Consider the following 21,846-nt stretch of genomic DNA (forward strand, 5'->3'; position numbering starts at 1 on the left):
GATGTCTTCTTTGTAAATTTCCTTGTCTGCCTATTTAGTGTTCACACTACAGATAGATTAAGGTTATCAGAGGTCCTTTTTTCTCGAGCATGTCCTACATTTTAGCCTTATGTCCGGCGTCCGGGAGGAATTTGAAGAAAAAAAATCATAAATGTCCTACATTTGTAGTGTCACAATTTGAATTTAAAAAATGCGCGTTCATGTTGAACAAAGATAAATCAAGTAAGCCATAAGTCTATGAACTGCACTCCAAAACTCAATCCTGATATTTATTTTGATTCATTGCCAGACTTCGGAATCGCTCATTTCAATTTCTAGATGAAGATAAAATCAAATCATCCATCCAAATCCCCGAATGAGAAAGAGACCCCCAGGTCATAATGCCGGCCACCGTGGTGGAGTGGTTAGCACATCGCGCTACGACGCCAGAGATTAGTGTTGCCCACGAGACGAGACTTTGGCCTGTCTCGTCTCGTGGAAATGTTGTGAAATGCTGTCTCGTCTCGAAAATATTTGTTTGTCTCGGGACACATGATCAATCTCGTCTCGTCTCGAATTTTTAAAAGCCTGTCCCGTCTCGTCCCGTGGGCAACACTACCAGAGATCCCAGGTTCGAATCCTGGCTTGGGTAGGTGAGTGTCCATTCATCAATTTCATCACTCATCCCCATCTTCGCAGATTAGCCAAAAGTGGCACAAGAATAGAAGTAGTATAAAGCAAATGTATGTATGTACGTATGTATGTATATACGTACACACACACACATACACACACACACACACACACTCACACAAATATATATATATATATATATATATATATATATATATATATATATATATGCACGTTTTTAGAAATTTATTTCGGGGGGTCCGATCCAAGTGTCTCAGAAATAATAATAACAACAAATATAAACGTTTAAATTAAAATAATTATATTAAATTAAAATTATAATAATAATTAATATTAAATTAATATTGTATTGTTATTATTAAATTAATAGGTAAAAACTGTGTAAGAAGAGAGATATAAAAGCATGTATTCATTATCTAGCGTGTAGTTAAGATTGCTAAAATTTGTATTGAAGCAACTACCCTGGCAAGGAAATCAGTGCCAAGTGGATAAAGAATGTAATATTTATTAAATAACATGAAAGAATATTAGATCCGTTTCTCGAAAATTAAAGTGTCAGATTAAGATCTTTGGTACTATCACTCAAAGTTCGGCGAAAATAAATAACCCTCGATTATACAGCAAATGCTAAAAAAGTACATTTTCATTGTTTAATGTTAGTACTTGGTAAGCCTTTCGGGGGGACGGGGGTCCGGAACCTTGGGCTTCGGCCCCAAATACGACTTCACAGTGCGGTAGGATAGTTTAGTGTCAAGCGTCTCCCAATAAAATAATTACGTTATTATTATGCAGTCATTGTACTACATTAGCTTTTGTTTAGACACACACACATATCAAATTAATGTTAAATAAAGGACATATAAAAAACCTACTGCCTTCAAATAAATTTTAAACAAATAACCCTCGATTATACAACAAATGTTAAACAATTAACGCAACGCATATTTTCATTATTTAATTTTTGTACTTGGTAAGTCTCTCGGGGACTCCGGACCCCTAACAGAGTTCGACTGTTCAGAGTTTCATAGATATATTTTGACTAAACATGAAAATTTGACATAAATCGGCTCCTCTGAACGACTGAGAACACGTGCAATAAGAAGCGTATTATTTAATATTGATTACAAATTTGGAAATTTGAAAAAAATAATAATACCAGTAATTATTTCTAAAGGCTGAAAATGAGTCAATTTTACATTACCTATTGCTAATATATTCTACTAATGTGTTATTTACTGAGAATGATTTGTGTCCCACGTTTTGGGACAGCAAGTCATACATTTCCCTTATAGTGATCTGGTAACCCTAAAATAGATGTGCATGTGCTTTATAAAATTAATATCTCTCCTTGTCATTATAGTTGCCAGAATGCTTTTCGTTGTCGGTATGGAGCTTGCATAAAGAACACCTTCGTGTGCGATGGTATGGTTAACTGCGCAGATGGTTCTGACGAGGCTAACTGTGGAAAGAAGTCTGGAAGCTGCGAGTAAGTACTGGCTGAAAAGTCCGTGAACTTAGCCCGCCACTTGTCTAGAAAATTAACCAAAGTTTGTCCATCGTAACTGCAATGTTAGTGCTGGTTTCTGTCGTAAAGAGTTTCGTTAGTGTTCCTATAATTCCTAAATTAAGAATTTGAAAATATATTTCAATTTTGTTGTTGTGGGTTAAATTTCTGTCCGTTTAAACTTTAGTGAAACAACTTGACACTTGTTCTTTTGTTACCTGTGTTTGTATTAAGCTGAATTTCTTATCTCTACTTTTAATATATAAAAAATGTGTATCCTAATTTACCCTTTAGATACTGTAATACTAGGCCATTGCAATCGACGATTTTTTGCAGGGCCTTGATGAGGAAAATTTCTACCGCTTCCATGGCAATCTCACTGGTAGTTTCCTTTGCAATGATTGTGAAACAGAAATGTTCATTTCAAAAAATGTCTACCCAGATAGAACCTTTAAGATATGCCAGTTTTCACCATCATGCTAAACACAGAGCGCTAGGTACCAGCACGATCCAAATTATACTATGTTCGGGATGACATCGTAGACTCACCACATGAAATAAAGCATTCTAAAGAATTTTTGAATTTGTAAACAGCCCTTTCGGTGCTTCTGAAGCCGGCTTCATGATTGCCATAGTAACGTAAAGCAGGGACTTTAGTACGTGTGTACAGTCGGAGAAAGAATTACCTGGGCCACGGGACCTAGAATTTCGTAACGTCTTAAAGCCTGTTGTTTATGCAACCCAAATAACAAATTATTCACTTAAGTTTGTCTGGTGGATCTGAGTTCTCGGGAAGGATTGAGCATTGATAGCATGAATCACATGACTCATGCTCCAGCAAAAACAAACAACAGCTGGGTGTTACGTGGCCTCAAGAAGAACATTTCAGCAACTGGTTTCTTAACAAGATCTACTCGTAAGAAAATATTTTCGACTGATACTAGTCATTGTCAAGAAGGTTCACTGAAATGATGGTTCTCATCACAGGCCACATGCCACACGCTAATGGTTTAAGTCCAGTTTATGCACTGGGCCTACAGATTAAAGTGGGATCCAAACCAAATATTCCTCTATCTGGTATTGAATTCGGAAGCCTTTGATTACATGTCGAAGACGTTACCACTACGCCATCGGAGAGGCAATGGAACGCATTGAGAAAGAGACGAGTGAAACCATATTTGACGTAAATTTTAAAAATAAGACAATATTTTGTGGTGACAGTTTCGAACCGTGGGAGAGGCATATATATTTTTTGTCCCATCGTCCATTTCACGAGTTTATAATTCTTCCTCACCGACACGATTAACACGAGTGGTAGAAGATAAGCGAAGTAAAATAACTGAAACAGAAATAAAAGGAAAAAGCGAAACAAATTTTATCCATAATATTCTGCAGTCACTTCAGTCGTGTTCAAGGAATCCTACCTTTAAAGAGAGCCGTAGTCTCTAACTTGTCTTTTCCCCTTCCTTTGTGCTCTCGATTCCCTCTGTCACGATTGGTCTAAAACTAATTAATGCGACGTTAATTAAACAATCTAAACAACGAAACAATGCACAACTGCTCAACATTCCAATTTTTTTCGAATCGGAAAACAATTGAGATGCAGTAAAATGAAGCAAGAAGCAGTAATAAACTGGGAATTTGGTACGGTATAGAATTAAATCGGTAAAGATGTTCCATTTGATTCGATTTTTGTTATTTAGTGTCGCAAATAGCGATGATGAAGATGAGTAATGAGTGATGATATGATGACATTGATTAACGGACACTCACTAAGAACACCCATGGCCAAGCCGAGATTCGAACCAGGGGCTCATGCTGTCGTAGCGCGCTGTGCTAACCACTCCGCCACGGAGGTTGGTTAGGAGTGGACATTATACCATATTTTGTGTGCGCAATTGGGATCAATCAATGGAATGACTAGGCATAGTATATTATTAATATATTCATATCATAATATCACGTCATATTATTCGGCACGAAGTAACATCATAGATATTCAATCTTGCATTATTGCCTTTCAACTATTTCTTCGACTTCAGGTTAATAACATCAATAAAATAAATTATGAAACAAATGATAATGAATGTGGGATATTGACAGTTATTTCGAATTACCTGACACAAGCAACATTAAGCAGACTCGGTGAGCAAGCTCATTAAGTGGTCAACCTTCGATCTCGTCACCAAAGTTCCTGGATTTGAGTACCGTCCTTGTCACAGGTGTTTGAGTATTTCGTCATTAATTTCATGTAATGGTCACTCGTCCGCGACTAGGAAGAAAAGTGATGTTACGCAACAAAACTAATAAAAATAAACATGATCGAAGAGTACTTATTTCATCTCTCACGAAATCTCCTATAAAACCGGGATATATGAAATATATGTATCTTCACATACTTTTTCGATTTCTATATTTAACTAGCCGAGACCGAGAACGAGAGAGCAATTTTCAATTCGAGAAACCGAGAGACGGAGACACTGTAAAGTCTTGTTTCTTTCTTGACATCTTCCTAATTGAGTTGTTGTTCTGTTCGTTATTGGCTTTGTATTGGCAATTATTGTCATTATTCCTCCCCTGTAGGTAAACCATAACGACGATTTATGATGAAATACAGTAGAGCAGATAAAAGGGCAAGAACAAGAGAGTCATGCGTGCCCGGGACTTCAACCCAGAACCTTACGTAACGAGATTTGAAATTCTGGAGAAGGCATCTGTGTTTCGCTTGGCTTTCTCTGTCCTCAACTTCTGTTATTTTATCATGCACGTATAATTAAAATGGATCTGAGAAAAAACGTTGCGATCCATCATTGTGTTGGTTAGATGCTATAAATGTGAACTCCAACATGGAATAAATTATTCCCTTTTGTATGTGGTTGAACATGAAATTTTCTTACACTGTGACAATTTCTTTTTTAGTTTTTCTGCACAGATAAGCTAATCTGGACTGGACCTTCAGTTTAAAATGACATACGAACTACTACGTGCATCCACCGTGTATCGAACCCGGGATCCCTTGATTATAAGGTGACGACGTAATCATTACGCCATCGAGGAGGCCCCGTGAGAGAATATTATTCACTCGATCTATACAATAATTTATTTAAACATTTACATTTTCGTTTTCTTCTTTCTTTTTTGTTAACTACTCTTCTACGACTCTTTTTTTGTCTTTGAATTTCTTCTTGTTTCAGGAAAAAAATAATACATGCAGGCTGGATACCCCCCCATACAAATAGATAGAAAGCTCACTCTCGAGAACTAATTTATAAATAACGTAAACATTAGGAAACAATTCGAACGTTGACTGATATAACTGCAGATGAAACAATACTTACAGACGCTAACGAAATATCTATTCTTGTATAAGCTCACAGGCAACAGGTATCTGGTGAGTCATTCACTCTTGCTAACTACGAGCGAAGGTCACTGAACCAAAGGGTGGCAAACAGGCGTCTGCTCTACGAAACTAGGGTTAGCAGACGAGGCCCGTGTTCCTGTTATCAATGACGTACGAAATAAGGAGGAACACAGCTTTCATATCAAACTAGACCTGTGTTTTGGTCCCGTCATTGCATGTAAAACACTTTCCTGTCGTGGCCTTGAAGGCCTACGTAAAGGCTTCTCTGCAAGAAAGATATCTTACCATTGAGGGGAGGAAAAGTGTGTGTGTGTATCGAGGTCCTTCAACTCTCGTATTCTTCTTCATTTCAGAATGCGTGCTGTATCGTCGATTTAATCTAATCTAGCCGTTCTAGGTTCTGTTTCTGTTCGGTAATTTCACATTGTCTTCCTGCTTATGTTATTCGCGACGAAGCTTCTGGTTTCGATAATCTGGACGATAACGGGATTATGTTGGTTGGTTGATTTGGTGTCTTAAGTCCACTTTATGCACAGTAAGACTAATCGGGAATGCACCTACAGTTTAAAGTGGTATCCGAACCACTATGTGCCTACACATTACTTTGCTGCTAGATATTTGCATGCTAAGATGTAGGAAATGCTACATTTTGAGTGTGTGGAATTAAGATTTATTTCTGATACGAAGAATCGGAGAATGGAGTTTGAATTATAGCCCCCCCCCCCCCACACGCACAGGATATCGGCCGTGGTTTTTATAACGAAATTTAACATGGATGAATTATGTCAAGAAAAACTGGAGCCTATTCACATCCCTACGGAACTTGGAAGAAAGTTGTAACCGTACATATTACCACTAATATATATTTTTACTCATTATCTTAAGTATAGGTATATGCATATTCATATTATTTATTTAAGATGCATATTGCTCATATCCCCGTTTAAGGAAATTTACTTCTCGTGGGAACTAAGCAGATTCTTGTCTCCCAGCTCTGACCTAAATTCCACATCTTCCTTCCAAAAGGGTGAATCTTCTGCCCGCCATCTCCCACCTTTTCAGAACAATAGTAGTGGCTATTCCGGCCCAAACTTTCATCACCACCTACCGTGCTGGGCGACAGCCGCTTGGTGTTTTTCGGCAAAAATAGATCCCTCTTCTCAGATAACGTTCATCAGGTTGGGTATGTCGGTAGCCGATAGTTTCTTGAACCTTGGCCTGCATGACCCCGTGGTTCAAAAGGAAAGGGCCAATCAGAACTTGCCCCTTTATGTGGAAGTTTTAGGAAGAATGGAAGCCCGCGAGAGGAGAGAACAACAGTTTTGGGGACAATAAAGAACAGGACAGTATTTGAAAGTGTTGGTAGAGGACAGTTCTGGACAAGGGTTGGTAGAGAAAAGTTCAGTGGAAGAGTTCGGGCGCGAAAGTTCATTGGATGTGCTTTACAAGACTTTGTGCATAACAGTTCGCAGTGCATTAGTTCAGTGCAGCAGTACTCGTACGCTAAGGGATGCTGAGTGTGATCTAAGTTTCTCGCAAGAGACAATTTGTTTGGAATATTGTTACGTCGGCTGAGTGATATTCGAGTTGCCCGGAGGGACTCAATGTGCATTTGAAGTGTTACGCAAATGACTCATCCTGCGATTAGGCCAGACGCGGAAGCAGCAGTGCTTTGAACTACAAGTTGCGACTGTGGGACAAGCCAGTGTGACGGGTTCGCGTCCCGGCTACCATACGGAAGTGTGCGGGGAACTTTTCCGGTATACCAGGTTAGAGTCCCGCCAGCGGGCACCGCAGGTAAGCGGAGCAGAACTATATGTGCGCCGTACCCAAAGAGGAGCAGCGAGCAGTGTAAATAAATGTAAATAAAATGTATATAGTGTATACGACGTCTCTCCATAAGAGCCCCTTGATTCTTTCACCGAGATCTGCGGGATTTTGTTGTGTTTTGGTCCCTGCAAAATGAGTCCCTGTATGTCAGCAATCTTCTCACTCGGCGTGGTCTGGCTACATTGTGACTTTCAACGGCGAGACGGCAACAATTTGCGTGGCGTCTCGGCTTGGTCGCTTACAAAGTCCACGTAGAAATTAGAAAGTTCTGTTCCGACAAAATCGGGACGTATGAATGAATGAAAAAGCAAAGTGCTACCTTGTGCTTTACAGCAAGCCATGAAGGCGTGTATGGGGTGCGGAGTTAGGGTCCCACACTTTCTTGTTACGGCCGAAGGTGGGGATAATGTGATCAGCACCACGCCCCTGGCCGCCTTTACACCCCCCCCAAGTTTCCTAGAGGTACCCACTTTATACGACGCTGGGTGGGCGCCGGAGCCACTTGAACAGTTGGACAAAATTCCAATTTTCCCCAGTCGGAGATCGAACTCAGATCTCTCGCATGGTAATCAATCTCCCTAACGACCGAGCTACCGCGGCACATATAGTATAGTAGCCTTTGTAATTAAGGCAATAATTATTTTAGCGTTTCGTTTAACGGTTTTAGGGGAATAATTTTCGGACATAGGCTATAACTCTTGTCGGTTCTGCGACCTGGCTTGAGAAAAGGCGATTTTATGACGAACAACATTCCACCTGATGTCACGTGACTTTCCTACATTTCCTGTGTCTGTTAGCTATTGCATGAAAGACGAGTTGCTCCTTGAGACAGACAGAATCACCCGATCACCTAAAGGTGCAATGTGTGTTGCCTACCTTTCCGGCATTATTTACTGCCATTAAAGTCTTATGGGGAAGAACTTTTTTCCATCACTGTACATCCCCCCCACCCACACACACTTGTTTGTCTACCCTACCAAGCGAGGAGTAAAGCGAAGTGTGAAATCCAATATGTGTGAAAAAGGTATGTGAACCGTAGACATTTGTGCGAGTGTGTGTTTGTCTACGAGCACCCAACATACGTAGCTACTGAGCCACGCTTGGGAATAGAGCTAGAGGCTGAGGAAGCAATGTGGATATCGGAAGAATTATCAGAACGTTGCCAGGACGTCCTCGGATCAACGGTCCGGAAAAAAATATGTTCTAAAATCGCTAATGTGTCCTCGTTTTTACGGGTATACCGATGCACGCACCAGCAGCAACTCACATGGACACAGTAGATGAATCTTTCTGTTAGCTGTAGGACATATTTTTTGTTATTAAATCTGCGGTGGTCGAATAGGTATTTAGTGTGACTGTCATGCGAGAGACCAGGGTTCGATTCTCGGGCTGGAAAAGGGGGCGGGGGAAGGGGGCGGGGGAAGGGGTAAAGAGTCTTGCTGATCACCTATAAAATGTCTGCGATCGTAAATGTATGTAGACTCTACTTACACAACTCTCCTCTGTGGTTTCATGACACTGTGCAGTTTGTATGGGGTAACTTTCCTTTTTTACTTTTGCTTAATGGAAACATGCACAAATGCATATACAGGGTGTTGTCAAAAAAGTCACACAACCGAGGTTTTGAACGTACATAACTTTTGTACAAAATGCGATAGAGACATGAATCTTACACTGGGTATTAACTTTGTCTATGTGGATATTTATGAGACATTAATCAAGAAGTCATGCTACATGAACGTTCAGTATGCGAGAAAAGTTACTAAGGTGTAAAAAAGTTTTTGTACGAAGTAAAAACAAACATAAATAAAGGACAGCTGTGGAATCGCTTGCAAGAATTTTCGATGGTTTCTGTGGGTATTGATCGATTTGATAACAATAATACATATTTACGTATTGTATGCATTACAGACATTTTTGGGGGTTCATTTTGACATACTCATGAAAAGTATGTTTTTAAAAAATTGCAAGGTGTACTGGCAACACTGGTCGTTTCAGAGGACAGTACCAGGTGTACCCAACATCTGGCTACGTTATTCAATCAACGCCCACATGAAATAAAGGGTTGAAATTTATGGTAAAAAAGGGACGAAGAAATGATATCTAATGTGCTGGTATAATAATGCTATTGTAAATTGTGAATTGCTATGAGGAATTTTAATCTTTCGCAGGTCTAGTGAATTCCGCTGCCAGTCGGGGGAATGCATCGACTTCACTTCTCTCTGCAACGGAACGGTGGATTGCAGGGATGGGTCAGACGAGACGAAGCAGACTTGCAAATTCCATCTGTAAGTTTGTATAATATTTTAGCAGACATATACGATACTTGCTTTTACAACTGGAGCAGCTGTTGTTTGTAGGCTTGCTTTGTTAGTGATGTTGCAAGTGTTATGAATGACGTATTCTATACCTTTAAACCCGGTATCCACTTGTTGCAAACCAGCGTATCGTATCCCCGTTCCGTATCAATCATTGATACGGCACGGACCCCGATTTGTCACGTATCATTACTGCTTTCCGTATCATCCACTCTGTAGCATGATTGATAAGGGAGTGCGATACGGTTCACAGTCTGACCTCAAATGACGATGAGTACACCGCAGCAAGTGGCAGCAGCCGCATATATTTTCATTAATTACGTTTTATCAAAAAAGAAAAAAAAACGCAAATCACGCTGGTGGATGACAAACATGTACGCAAACCGTGAACTGTATAGTGAAAGCAGCTTATTGGCAGACTTGCGGTTGCAGCAGATCAGCGGATTATACAAAAACTTTACTCGGATGCATCCGACGGACTTGAGTTGTTGTTACAACTTCCTCTCAAGCATCTTGTTTACGAATTTTGTTGTAGTGCTCCGGATGTTTAGGGTCCCACAGAATTCCATATTTCTTATCAATAAATTCAATAGTATTTTCCTTATCCCACTCCATTATAAAGATAATAAAGAAAATAAATTGACAACGGGACGTACTGTCATTCACAGAGCTCACTACACACTGAAGGATGATGCAACGAGGCAACGGAACGCGCGCATGCCCGTCCACACTGCCCCTCCTTTGCGTATCGTATCCTTTCTTTGATGTGACGGGGGAAAACCGCCAAATGAGCGATTGGGTCCGTTGCGTATCTTTTCTCACATTTTGAAACGGTGTGTTGCAAGTTTTTTTCGAATAAATTGATACGAAACGGAGATACGATACGCTGGTTTGCAACAAGTGGATACCGGGCTTTAGATGATAGATGAATGGTTATGGTTAGCGGGCGGTCTCGTGATGGATCTTCGTTACGAGCTCCAAACTTTCAGTGTTGACGCTGCATCGTGAGAATACATCGGTAGCTACTTGGAAGAAGCAACAGTAAAGGACTCCTGGTTAACACAGCTCGCTACAACGGCAGGGGGGCAGGCCTATGGTTCGGATTCCGGCCTGCGCATAGGTGTTCTTTGTGAGTGTCTCTTCATCATGTCATAACTCAACCTCATTTTCGCGATTAGCCAAAAGTGACAGAAAAGCGAAAATCAACCAACTAGGTCTCCCAAGTCCAGAAAACAGCGGCAATGGGATGGAACTGGACTGTTTGGCTCACAACAGGTTCTTGGCAAGCCAGCCCCTCCCAAGGCTGTTGCTCCACGGAGTTTAGTTTTAATATTTTATATGAATAAATTATTGGTTTTGGTATATATTTACTTCCATTTTCTTCCACTTTTGGCTAATCGCCAATGCCCAGAACCTCTGGCGTCGTAGCTTGTGGTGCTAACGACTCTGCCACGGAGGCCTGCGGGGAAGTAATAATTTTGCTTATGGTAAACTGAATGAAACGGCAGCCATTAACATCTAACATTCTATAACTAGACGTCTACTGTACGTATTGTGCTCTACTCTTATCATCATGCACAACCATATGCTGTACAGGTGAATCGCAAGAAATTCCATAACTCGATAATGTTTACGGTGGTGCTTCTTTTAAACAAGCAATTTAGCTTAGATAAATTTGCCAGAAAAATAATGATCATTTATCTGTGTTATTGGAATAGAAATAATTTGTTCGTTGTATTCACAAGATACTATGTTTAAAAATTAATTTAATGGCATTATTGCTAAAATAACTAGTGTTAATCGTATGGTATCATTTATAATAGCCTGGAAACTTTAACAAACAAGCTAATATCAGGCCTTTTGTTCAACAAAAAGGGTACAGGAGCTCTAATTCTTTCATCAGTCTCCTGTTTCATTCTATGATTTCACCTTAACAGTAGAGTCTCGATAATTCGATGTTCAGTACAATCCAAGGCAAAACAAAGAAAAAGAATTGAGATTTCTTCTGATAAGTGCGCAGTAAAATGGGTTTGTGGACGGAAACTGTGCAACGCCCTACAGCAGAAGAAACTTGACCTTCTTTTTCCTAAAGTTCAATATTGCCTAACTATTTTTCCATAACATCATTTTTACTACTATACTGAGAATGCAAGAATACAATATATTTATAACACGTAATACTCTATATTCCATTCGAAATAATATTGTTCGATTGCAATTTTTTTACTCTTTAGGAGCAAATAATATATTTTACACCTAAAAAAGTACTGCAGCCCGGCAGTGATTTAAGGTTTATCAATTCAAATTTCAAAATGTGTTAAGGATTTAAATGTGGAATGACATAGATTTATTGGATAATGATATACTTTACTCCAGAGATACAGTCGGTTCATGAATCATGATCTGTCTGAAAAAATACAATGTGTGGGTTGATTGATTTGCTTTATTTTACTTCGCTTTTTGTGCTACTTTTGGCTAATTTGCGAAAATGGGGATGAGTGATGATATGATGAAATTGATGAACGGATACTAAAAACATCCATGCTCAGGCCAGGATTCGAACCCGGGACTTCTGGCGTCTTAGCGCGATGTGCTAACCACTCCGCCATGGGGGCCGGGTACATTGTGTTGGGATTCAGTACTTTAATGGGAAGTATAAAATTCTGATTGTTGTTGTTTTTCCTTTTTTGCATCTGGACTACAATATTGAAGTTGAAAATCGTAATACCAACTCTCAAGAGTTGTAGTCCAATAATATCGGCAATAAAATTTTCTGAGTTTGTTTCCAAATTCCATACTTTACCTTATTGTATTCCTTGATTTACTTTAAATATAGATCAGTGTTTCAAGATTTTTCCACGGCGCCGAAGTCAAAATATAGGCCTTTCTCACACTTGCAACGCTAAGTTAGTGTGATTAGGTTGCTTGTCTTAAGTTAAAAAATAAACACATATTTCAACTTCAGCAACTTATTATTTGTAAAAAAGTACTAAAATCATATGTAGACTAACAAATAAGTGTCATTTGAGTGAAAATATTGGAACATTTTGCGGCGCCCCTCTAAGCTAGACGCGGCGCACACTTTGGGAACCACTGGTATATACATTTAAAACGTGTCAGTCTCATTCCAGACTTCCTGTTCATTATTTTTTTGACTGTTCTGGCCTTTCGTGCGACCAGTCCTGGGTTCCATTTCCGGTGGGAGCTCCAAAATATCTGTGTCGACTCAGAACCGTGAAAACAATTGAAGCGCTACTTAAATGGAAGTAGGGGATTCATGTCTATAAAGTCATCAATCAGCGACGATGTGAATCATACACTTACCACTTGTGGCTCAAGTAAGTCGCTTTACAGTCCTTGACCTTCAAAGAACTACCGCACCACAGCGTTTAGTTTTCCAATCTGGGAATAAATGAGTTCTTTTAGTGTTAATAACACTCATTCATTAGCTCCTATAGATTGTGTTTTTTGTATTGGTCTCGTAAATGTTATAGGGGAAATTGGCTCCTGCCAGTTAAAATCCCGCTTGAATATTTGGGATTTCACGAGCAACCTCTTTGCACTTAATCTAAATGTGGAAGTAATTTTTCCTATTGGCGTATATACACTACCGTTATTTTCCGTTCCAGGTGTCCTGTGCAAGCTTTCCGCTGTTCTTACGGAGCGTGCTTGTCGTCGAGGCTGGTGTGTGACGGCATCGCGGATTGCGTCGATGGGTCGGACGAGCTGAGGAGCCTTTGCCCCAAGGTCAACTGCAGGGACCCCAATAACTGCAAGCGTATAGAAGAGTGCGGGTAAGTACAGTTATTTATCATTCCAAACAATGCGTCTGCATCTGCAACAATAAACTCATTACGACTTGAAACTGAAATTCAGAACATAATCTTGTCCCTACTACATTTTGACAAGTAGAAGACGATTGAGAAAACAATAAAGATTTCAATGTTACATTCCCTCCTCATACTATATCACACACAAATATTATCTGGTAAGAATCGCAATTTCTTATATAGCTTACCATAAAAAGAATGACGTGTACACGAAAAGGTGATGAACTACCACTGACCACAAAAAGGAGAAGTCATATTCTCCCTCTTACAATAATATTTATTTTCTTACAAAATTCCGTGTTAGCATATTTACAAACTAATAGGAGAAATAAAAGTATATGTTATTTTATCAGATCCTGGCTAAATATTTATAATGCCCCGTGTATGATTTATTGTCTACTTGTATGTTAAAAACTAAGTAAATTTTACGTTTGGTTCTTACTTCTTATTATTGCATAAGGGATTCATGTGAAAAGTGCATATGCGATTGTGTACATAATAAACAATGTTATACAGAGGCGCCAACTTGAAAATATTATTTGGGGGCCAACACTGGAGTACGCAGGATTTTTTCTGGAGGGCCTTATTGTAAAGGTGGATAGTACATAGTTTTGTTCTAGAGGGTGGGATGATACATTATAAAATATTTCGCATATTTTTATTTTTCACTCTATTAAAAATGTACACGAAGACAAAAATGGTAATCAAAGATCATTTTATGCGATGTTTACATTTTCACCTTTAATTTGTTTTTAGTTCTTAGAGTTCTTATTTGACTTTCATTTGAAAATGTTTATTTTCTCAAAATTTCGGGAGGGGCTGTAGCTACCTTCTGCGTACGCCAGGGGGAGGAAAGAATGTAGACATTTAGCAAGTTCTTTGCTTGGCACCGAAGGCGTAATAAGTTGTTAATGCGTTAGGCGCGTACGTTTGTGTTGCACAATTAGGCGCGTGGGTGACAGGCGTCACCCACTTATTAAAATGTATCCAGCATAAGGAAAGTCAATTTTCTTTCAAATGATGCAGTATTTTATTCTACATTCTTTCGTTTATTTAACAAAAATGTTAATTACAGATTATAATTTTGATTTTACAGTGTACTATAAGCAAAAATGTATTTTCATGATCACTACACTGATTCCAAGCAAGTTACACAAATGTATTTGAGATGTTCTCCACACATCCACCTCTTATATTTTAAGCACCACTTCCTTGTAGTTTTGTCCCTCCCTCTTGCACAGGGGTAACAACGTCCTCTCTCAAGATCAACTGTTCCCTCTTCCTCAACACCAAACAACAGTCGGCCTGCAGTGATCATGAAAATACATTTTCGTTTATAGCTAACTAACTAACTCACTAACTCTCTAGCCTTCTTAAACCCGAAGGTTCATGGCTGCAGCAACACAGACCTTCCATCTGTCCCTATCTTGAGTAAGATCTATATACTCTTTTCCATCCCTACCGATTTCCTTTAGGTCCATCTCAACGTTGTCCCTCCATCTTCGTCTTGGCCTTCCTACAGGTCTCTTACCATCAGGTTTCCCAACAAAAATCCTGTAAACTCCTCTTTCCTCTCCCATTTATGCCACATGGCCTGCCCACCTAAGTCTTCTTGATTTAATTATTCTAATAATATCTGGACATGAATACAAATTATTTAGTTATTAATTATGTAACCTTCTCCACTCACCTGTCTCCTCATCCCTTTTAGGTCCAAATATTTTCCTAAGGATTTTATTTTCAAATACTCTCAATTTATGTTCCTCTTTCAATGTAAGGGACCAAATTTCACATCCATATAATACTACAGGCAAAATTACTGTTTTGTATATTTTAACTTTTACTTTCTTAGATATTAACGAGAAGACAAAAATTTATGAAGAGAGAAATAACATGCATTTCCTGAATTAAGCCTACTTTTTATTTCCTCTTTAATATCATTTTCATTTGTTAATATTACTCCTAAGTATTTGAATTTGGAAACTGGTTCAAACGAGTTGTTATCAATAATTAGATTTTGATTATTACCTAACCCCTTGTTTCGGCCTGTAAGCATATATTTAGTTTTCTCTTTGTTAACTTCCAAACCTTTCTCTTTAGCAGTTTTGAAAAATATTTTAGCATTATTCTTAATTGTATTCACATCATCCCCCAGTAAGTCTACATCATCTGCATATGCTAACAACTGAGTCACACCATTTAATTTTAGTCCTTCTTTATTTTCTTTTACCTTCCTTACAGCATATTCTAAGGCAAAATTAAAGAGCAATGGAGATAATGCATCTCCTTGTTTTAACCCATCATGAATTGTAAATTTGTCAGACATATTAATAGCCATACGAATTTTACTTTCTGTTTCACTGGTGCATATTTTTATCATACCAACAAGCTTCTTAGGTATTCCAAACTCGACTAATATATTATATAATTTATCTCTTTTGACCGAATCATATGTTTTTTTTAAATCAATGAATAGCTGCTGGACATTTTGATTATATTGTCGTTTATGGTACATTGTAAAAATCCAAATTATAATCTATAATTGAGGACTAAAAGTGGTAAACGTTGTAAGTGTCAAAAGCGAAAGTGTTAGGAAATCGCATCGTTCAGCACATCAGGCCGTACAAACGTTCACACTAGTGCCTTTTTATACGCTTTTTGAACTACTTAGAGGGCTACCAGCCACTTTTCACGTTTACCACATTATAAAGTATGGCACATTTCACAGTTTAACGTGGAAAACGGTGTTTGAATTCTTGTGGCACTTACATCGTTTACCAATTTTAGTCTTCAATTAACATTTTCGTTAAATAAACGAAAGAATATAGAATAAAATACTGCATCATCTGAAAAAAATTACTTTCCTTATTCTGGATAAATTTTAATAAGTGGGTGACGCCTGTCACCCACGCGCCTAATTGTGCAACACAAACGTACGCACCGAATGCAAGGAACCGAATAATTTCATGATCACTTTCATGAGAACACACCTCCGTCTCCTCCTCTTCCTCCTCAGGCCACTGCAGAAAACATTCCGTCTTCCGGCGTTTTGATTTTACTTGTTACGTATATAGGCGCGCGGTTGACAGCTGTCACCCAAACACGCTACTGCAGAGAGAATTTATTTCTTACCAACTGTAGGCGAGAAACAGAAGTGCGTTACTGCCGCCACAACAAACACCAACAATCAACGCTCAGCTACTGAAACCGGCGACTACCATAATTAACACACAGTGGTGCAAACGTGCGTCAAATATCAGTGGGGGACAATTGTCACCCACGCACCTAACGGAGGGTTAAAGTTGCTTGTTTCATTAGCATGCCCTGGTATTGGGGGAGGAGATGAAAGTGTCAATATTAGTGGGGGTGCAGAAAGTGTATTTGCCCCCCAAAGTCTGATGTTATATACATTTTTATTTCTCTTTCCTAGAGCGAAACAATATAAATGCAAGTCCGGCCAGTGCGTGGCGCTAAGATCGTTGTGTGATGGAAAAAAGGATTGTGAGGATGGCTCAGACGAAACGAAAGAAAGCTGCTACGATCAAAAGTAAGTTCTATTACTGGTGGTAAAATAACCAACACAATATGATTGTAAACTGAGTAATATGTATCTCTTCACTTGAATTCGAATTCCAGGTGGCAACTAGGTCGACATTAACCTGAATGTTTTCTATACTCTTCTTTTCGTGAGAAAGAATTATGGAAATGTAACCGTTAGATCAGAAGATATGCCTAATTTAGACGCTGGACGCCATCTTAAATTACACGAATAACTCGAAAGTAATTACGTGATACCCATTCTTGCAATGTGAAGGACTATTTTAATAATATCATCAATAGAATAACATTTAAGGGCGTAAGGGAAGGTTTCCGCGAGGTTCTTCTCTCTGCGACACCTGGGAGCACTGTTGCCAACTTAGCTGTTTTGGAGCCTCTTTAGTTTGGCTGTGAACTGGGGCCCGTTCCATGCCCCACTATGGTGCCATCACTGGCTCCGATCCATATAGACTAACTTTTGCCACAAATATACATTTTGCACTTAATATTGTAATATTGGCTGCGTCGCCTGACCCCCACCCCCACCCCCTCTTATGATGGCTCCAGATTTAGACGGTGAAAACTAAGAACAAATTGTCATCACCTTAAAGTGAACAGTAATAGCACCCCCCCCCCAACACCTTGACACCTTATCGAGCTTTTAAAAATCTAGCTCTTTGATACTCAGTTTTAACTCCATTTAAAGTGAAATTTAGCCCTTTTTTTCATATCAGGCATGGCAACACTGCTGCACAGTGCAGTTTTGTGCCGGAGAAATACATTATTATTATGGGAGTATTATTTTATTTGTTCTCTTGGGAATATCAACCATCCGATTAAGTAATAAACATGTCTACGTTAAGAGAGCAGGCTCAAGATTTTGTCACCGGTTGGAAAAGTCGAAATGTCCATTATTAGACGTAACTTGAAGTTGAAGTTGCCTCTCCGTAAGGAATATATGGGATCATGTAAATACTTATTTCTCATATTTTTCACAGATCGCATCTGGCTTAATAATCAATTTTAAAAACTGCTTCCACTTCCAACATGGGGAAAACATTAATGTTCTCTTTTGCTTTGATTGATTGATTGATTGATTTGTTGTTTTAAGTCCACTTTATGCACAGTAAGGCTAATCGGGACTGGACCTACAGTTTAAAGTGGGATCCGAACCACTTGTGCCTCCACCGGGTATCGAACCCGGGACCCCTTGATTACAAGGCGACGACGCTACCACTGCGCCATCGGGGAGGCCCCATGTTCTCTTTTGCCTCTGGCGTTTTTTCAGTAGCAGTTCACATTTCGACATCATTGAATTATAAATAAACACCCACTTGGTGCGAAACGCCTCTCATAGCCTTAAGACCATAATTTTGGGTTTTGCTATCCTCTACAGCAGCCATGTCAAACTCGCGGCCCCCAGCCCGCGTACAATTCATGCATGCAATATTATTTATACATTTCTAGTTATCCCACCTTTCCTTTTGTCTAAAAACAAGCCCCGATTCAACCGAACTTCCCAAGATCGACTAATTTTTCCTGCACTGTTGTCGACTAAGTAAGTTGATTGACAGTTTAGTTCTGAAGTACAATACTATCTTGCTGGTTGAGAGTGTTGCCAACGAGACAGTTCTTGGAGGAAAAGTGTCAGACCACCATGTCTCTTCCTTAGCCTTTTGGTAGTAAGATAGTGAGAAAAGAGCTATGGAACTGAAATGTAGACTTTTTCCAGAGAAGTGGGAGATCTTGAAGTAATTAGTGAAAAGGGTGGAAATTTTGTGCCCTGATAAGTGAGTTTGTTCAGAAATATTTCCTTCTCACGAAATACAGTTGCCAACCTTCGTGGTGGAGTGGTTAACATAGCGTCCTACGACACCAGGGTGTCGGGTTCAAATCCCAGCCTGGGTATGGGTGTTCTTTGTGTGTGCCACTTCATCAATTTCAGGATATTGTCACTCATCCTTATCGCGCTATTAGCTAAAAGTGGCACAAAAACGATTCTAAATATCAAAAATCAAAATATATTAAAAAAAAAAAAAATCAGAAATGCACTTGCTTGAGGAATGGATTGATGACTTAGCAGGCGATATCAACGAACAATTGAAAGCGAAAATTCCTGGTTTTGTTTCATTTTCGTTCGCAATAGATGAACGTACTCACGTCTGCATGTGGGGTAGCTCAGTTAGCTGTATTTATTCGTGGATGTGATTCTCATCTCAATGTGGCAGGAGAACTGCTAGACATGATTTCTCTCCGTAACACAACAGAATATATTTTCAAGGAAGTGGATGCCATGTCGCAAACGTACGTACATTATTCCTTTATCTCAGTTAGTAATACAATATGTAACATTGTTATTCGTACACATAGAATTTCCGAGGAAAAAATGTCATATCTACTAGTAAATATAATCATTTTCATATGTACCTGGAAATGAATGTTAATGAAGGTTTCACCAACAAATGTCAATAAAAATGTGTGTTCAAAGTGTATAAACAGAGCATATAATTTGTGTGAAAAGAGAAAAACACGCTGTTTCATGCAACATTGTTATTTGTACAGGCAAGAGATTCAATCTTCCTCGCATACAGCGCCACCGCTATTCGGGTGATTTCGTGCAGTTTGCAACTTCGTAACAAGTTTGAACATGCAGGCGCGCTCCCCGTCAAGAGGAATGCTGGCGTAGGTATTGTTGTAGGCCTATCGTCTATCTATCAGCGTGTTCGAAATGTGCAAGGTGAAGGAACTTATTTCTGATCTGAAGGATGTTATTATAAATTTGGCCCTTAGAGGTTATTCGTTAAGACAAATTGGACAAACAGTCAATAAATCACACTCCACAGTTCAATACATAGTAAACAAATTTAGAGAGGAAGGTTCAACACAGAATGTGCTTAGAAAACCAAAATTGAGACGGTTGAATAAACGTGATGAATGCTTTATTTTAAAAAGTGTGCAAGATAAGCCCCGACTAAGTGTTTCTCAGTTACGACCGTTAGTAGAAAATGTTTCTGGCAAGATGATGTCCGATCAAACTGTCCGACGTGCCTTGTGGAAGCATGGATATCACGGCAGAATACCACGAAAGAGGCCGTATGTAAATAAGGTGAATCACAGGAATAGACTTTCATTCGCGAAAGAGCACAGTCACAAGGACCAGGAATTTTGGGATAGTGTCATATGGTCAGACGAGTCCAAGATAAATATATACGAGTCAGATGGGATAAATTGGGTCTGGAGAAAATCAAATAAAGACAATGATCACATTAACATAGTTCCAACAGTTAAACACGGTGGTGGGTTATTAATGATTTGGGGCTGTATGTCGTCCAAAGGTGTTGGTACCATCCAGTTTATTGATGGTATCATGGATGTCTATTTGGACATATTGAAGAACAATGTAACATGTTAACATAAAGCGAAGGTGATTAAGAGAGTAAGAAGAAGGCTTTTAGAAGTAAAACTCAAAAATGGATTGACAAAAAGAGTGCACAGACATTTATTGGGAAAGCTAAAGAACATTTATATAGGTCAGAGATTGGAGGTTGGATGATTTTTGGACGTTTCCAAGATATACACAGGCAGCACCAGGACCTGGGGAACCAGAGGCAGCGGTAACTACACAAACAAGGAACATAGAGAAACGAGAATTTTGAAGATCTTCTAGATCTGAGAAAGAACCGGATAAACTAGAACTCACTTTTGGTAATAAGACCTATGAATGATTTTTTTTTGTTAGAGGGGGAGAATTGATAGAAGTTGAGAAAAAGATAAAGAATTTAAGATGATATACTGTGAGCAAGGCTAGTTGGAGATAGAATGTGTTTTGTCTTTGTTAAATGTCTTTCATGTAGTTTTTATAACTTGAAGTTATAAGTTAAATAAATGTTGTTATTTGTTTAACGTTTTGCCTAATTGAAGATTATTACACGATGGACAATTTTCTTGTTCAATTCTCTGCTCTTTTTTTATGCTGTATGTAAGTCTTAAACTTCAATCTGAATTGAATTGAAATAGAAATATCACAAAGTGGCTGTTCCACAGCAGTATCCTCGGATAAGTCATTTTGCTGCTGCAATTTTAGTGATTTTGGCAGCACTTGCCTTGGTGAACAGTTGTTCTCCATTATAAATATTAAATAAAACAATAAAAAAACAAGAATAACTAACAGACATTTGTTGTCTTCACTAAGAATTTGTTGCTCATAAAAACATAATGCGGTTATTTTGTTAGATCTTTGGAAAACGCAACTAGAATTATCCATAGAATGTTTCTTGTCAAAATGTTTGCACAATTGCAACCAATTTATATAACACCATTAAGCCTTGTTTCCATGATTATGAAAAAATATAAATATGCTGACCAAGGCAGTAATTTATTTTATTAAAAACAAAACTAAACGTAACGTTTCAACCTTTTAGCAAGGTCTTCATCAGACTCTGTATCAAGTACAAAAGTGCCTTGGTCAGCATATTTATATTTTTCCCAATTTATATGTACATGTAGAATAATATCACAGACTACGAACAAATATTTCAGTTTCATTTTATTTCAATAAAACCAATAAGGATTATAATTAAAATATTTTTACTACAATTACACACTCGTGTATTCATCCAGTTGTAAGCAAGGTGGTACGTGAAAGGGGGGGGAGTGGAAATTCCGCCTTCTGGTTTTTGCATCCCCTGCGGTTGCTAATTTATGCACATATAGTTTTCGTAATATACTGATGCTATAATAGTAATCAATGGCATTTTCCCTGTCAGGGGCGAACCCCTTAGTTTTGAACTTCAAGAGGTTGGAGTTTGACATGTCGGTCAGGAGAGATTTGAC

General features: G+C 38.7%; 1 protein-coding gene across 1 annotated transcript in view; it reads left to right on the forward strand.

Moving 5' to 3' along the window:
* The window catches only part of LOC146003947 (modular serine protease-like), a 69,663-nt gene that overhangs the window by 17,370 nt on the left and 30,447 nt on the right, over positions 1-21,846 (forward strand). Inside the window, exons 3-6 of the mRNA XM_083142459.1 lie at positions 1,994-2,119; positions 9,500-9,616; positions 13,276-13,440; positions 16,907-17,023. Of these exons, the coding sequence (XP_082998585.1) occupies positions 1,994-2,119; positions 9,500-9,616; positions 13,276-13,440; positions 16,907-17,023 (525 nt within the window). The remainder of the gene's footprint in view (positions 1-1,993; positions 2,120-9,499; positions 9,617-13,275; positions 13,441-16,906; positions 17,024-21,846) is intronic.

Source organism: Lepisma saccharinum, chromosome 21 (assembly GCF_977018435.1).
Source record: "Lepisma saccharinum chromosome 21, izLepSacc3.1, whole genome shotgun sequence".
In the NCBI taxonomy this organism is placed as follows: Eukaryota; Metazoa; Arthropoda; class Insecta; order Zygentoma; family Lepismatidae; genus Lepisma; species Lepisma saccharinum.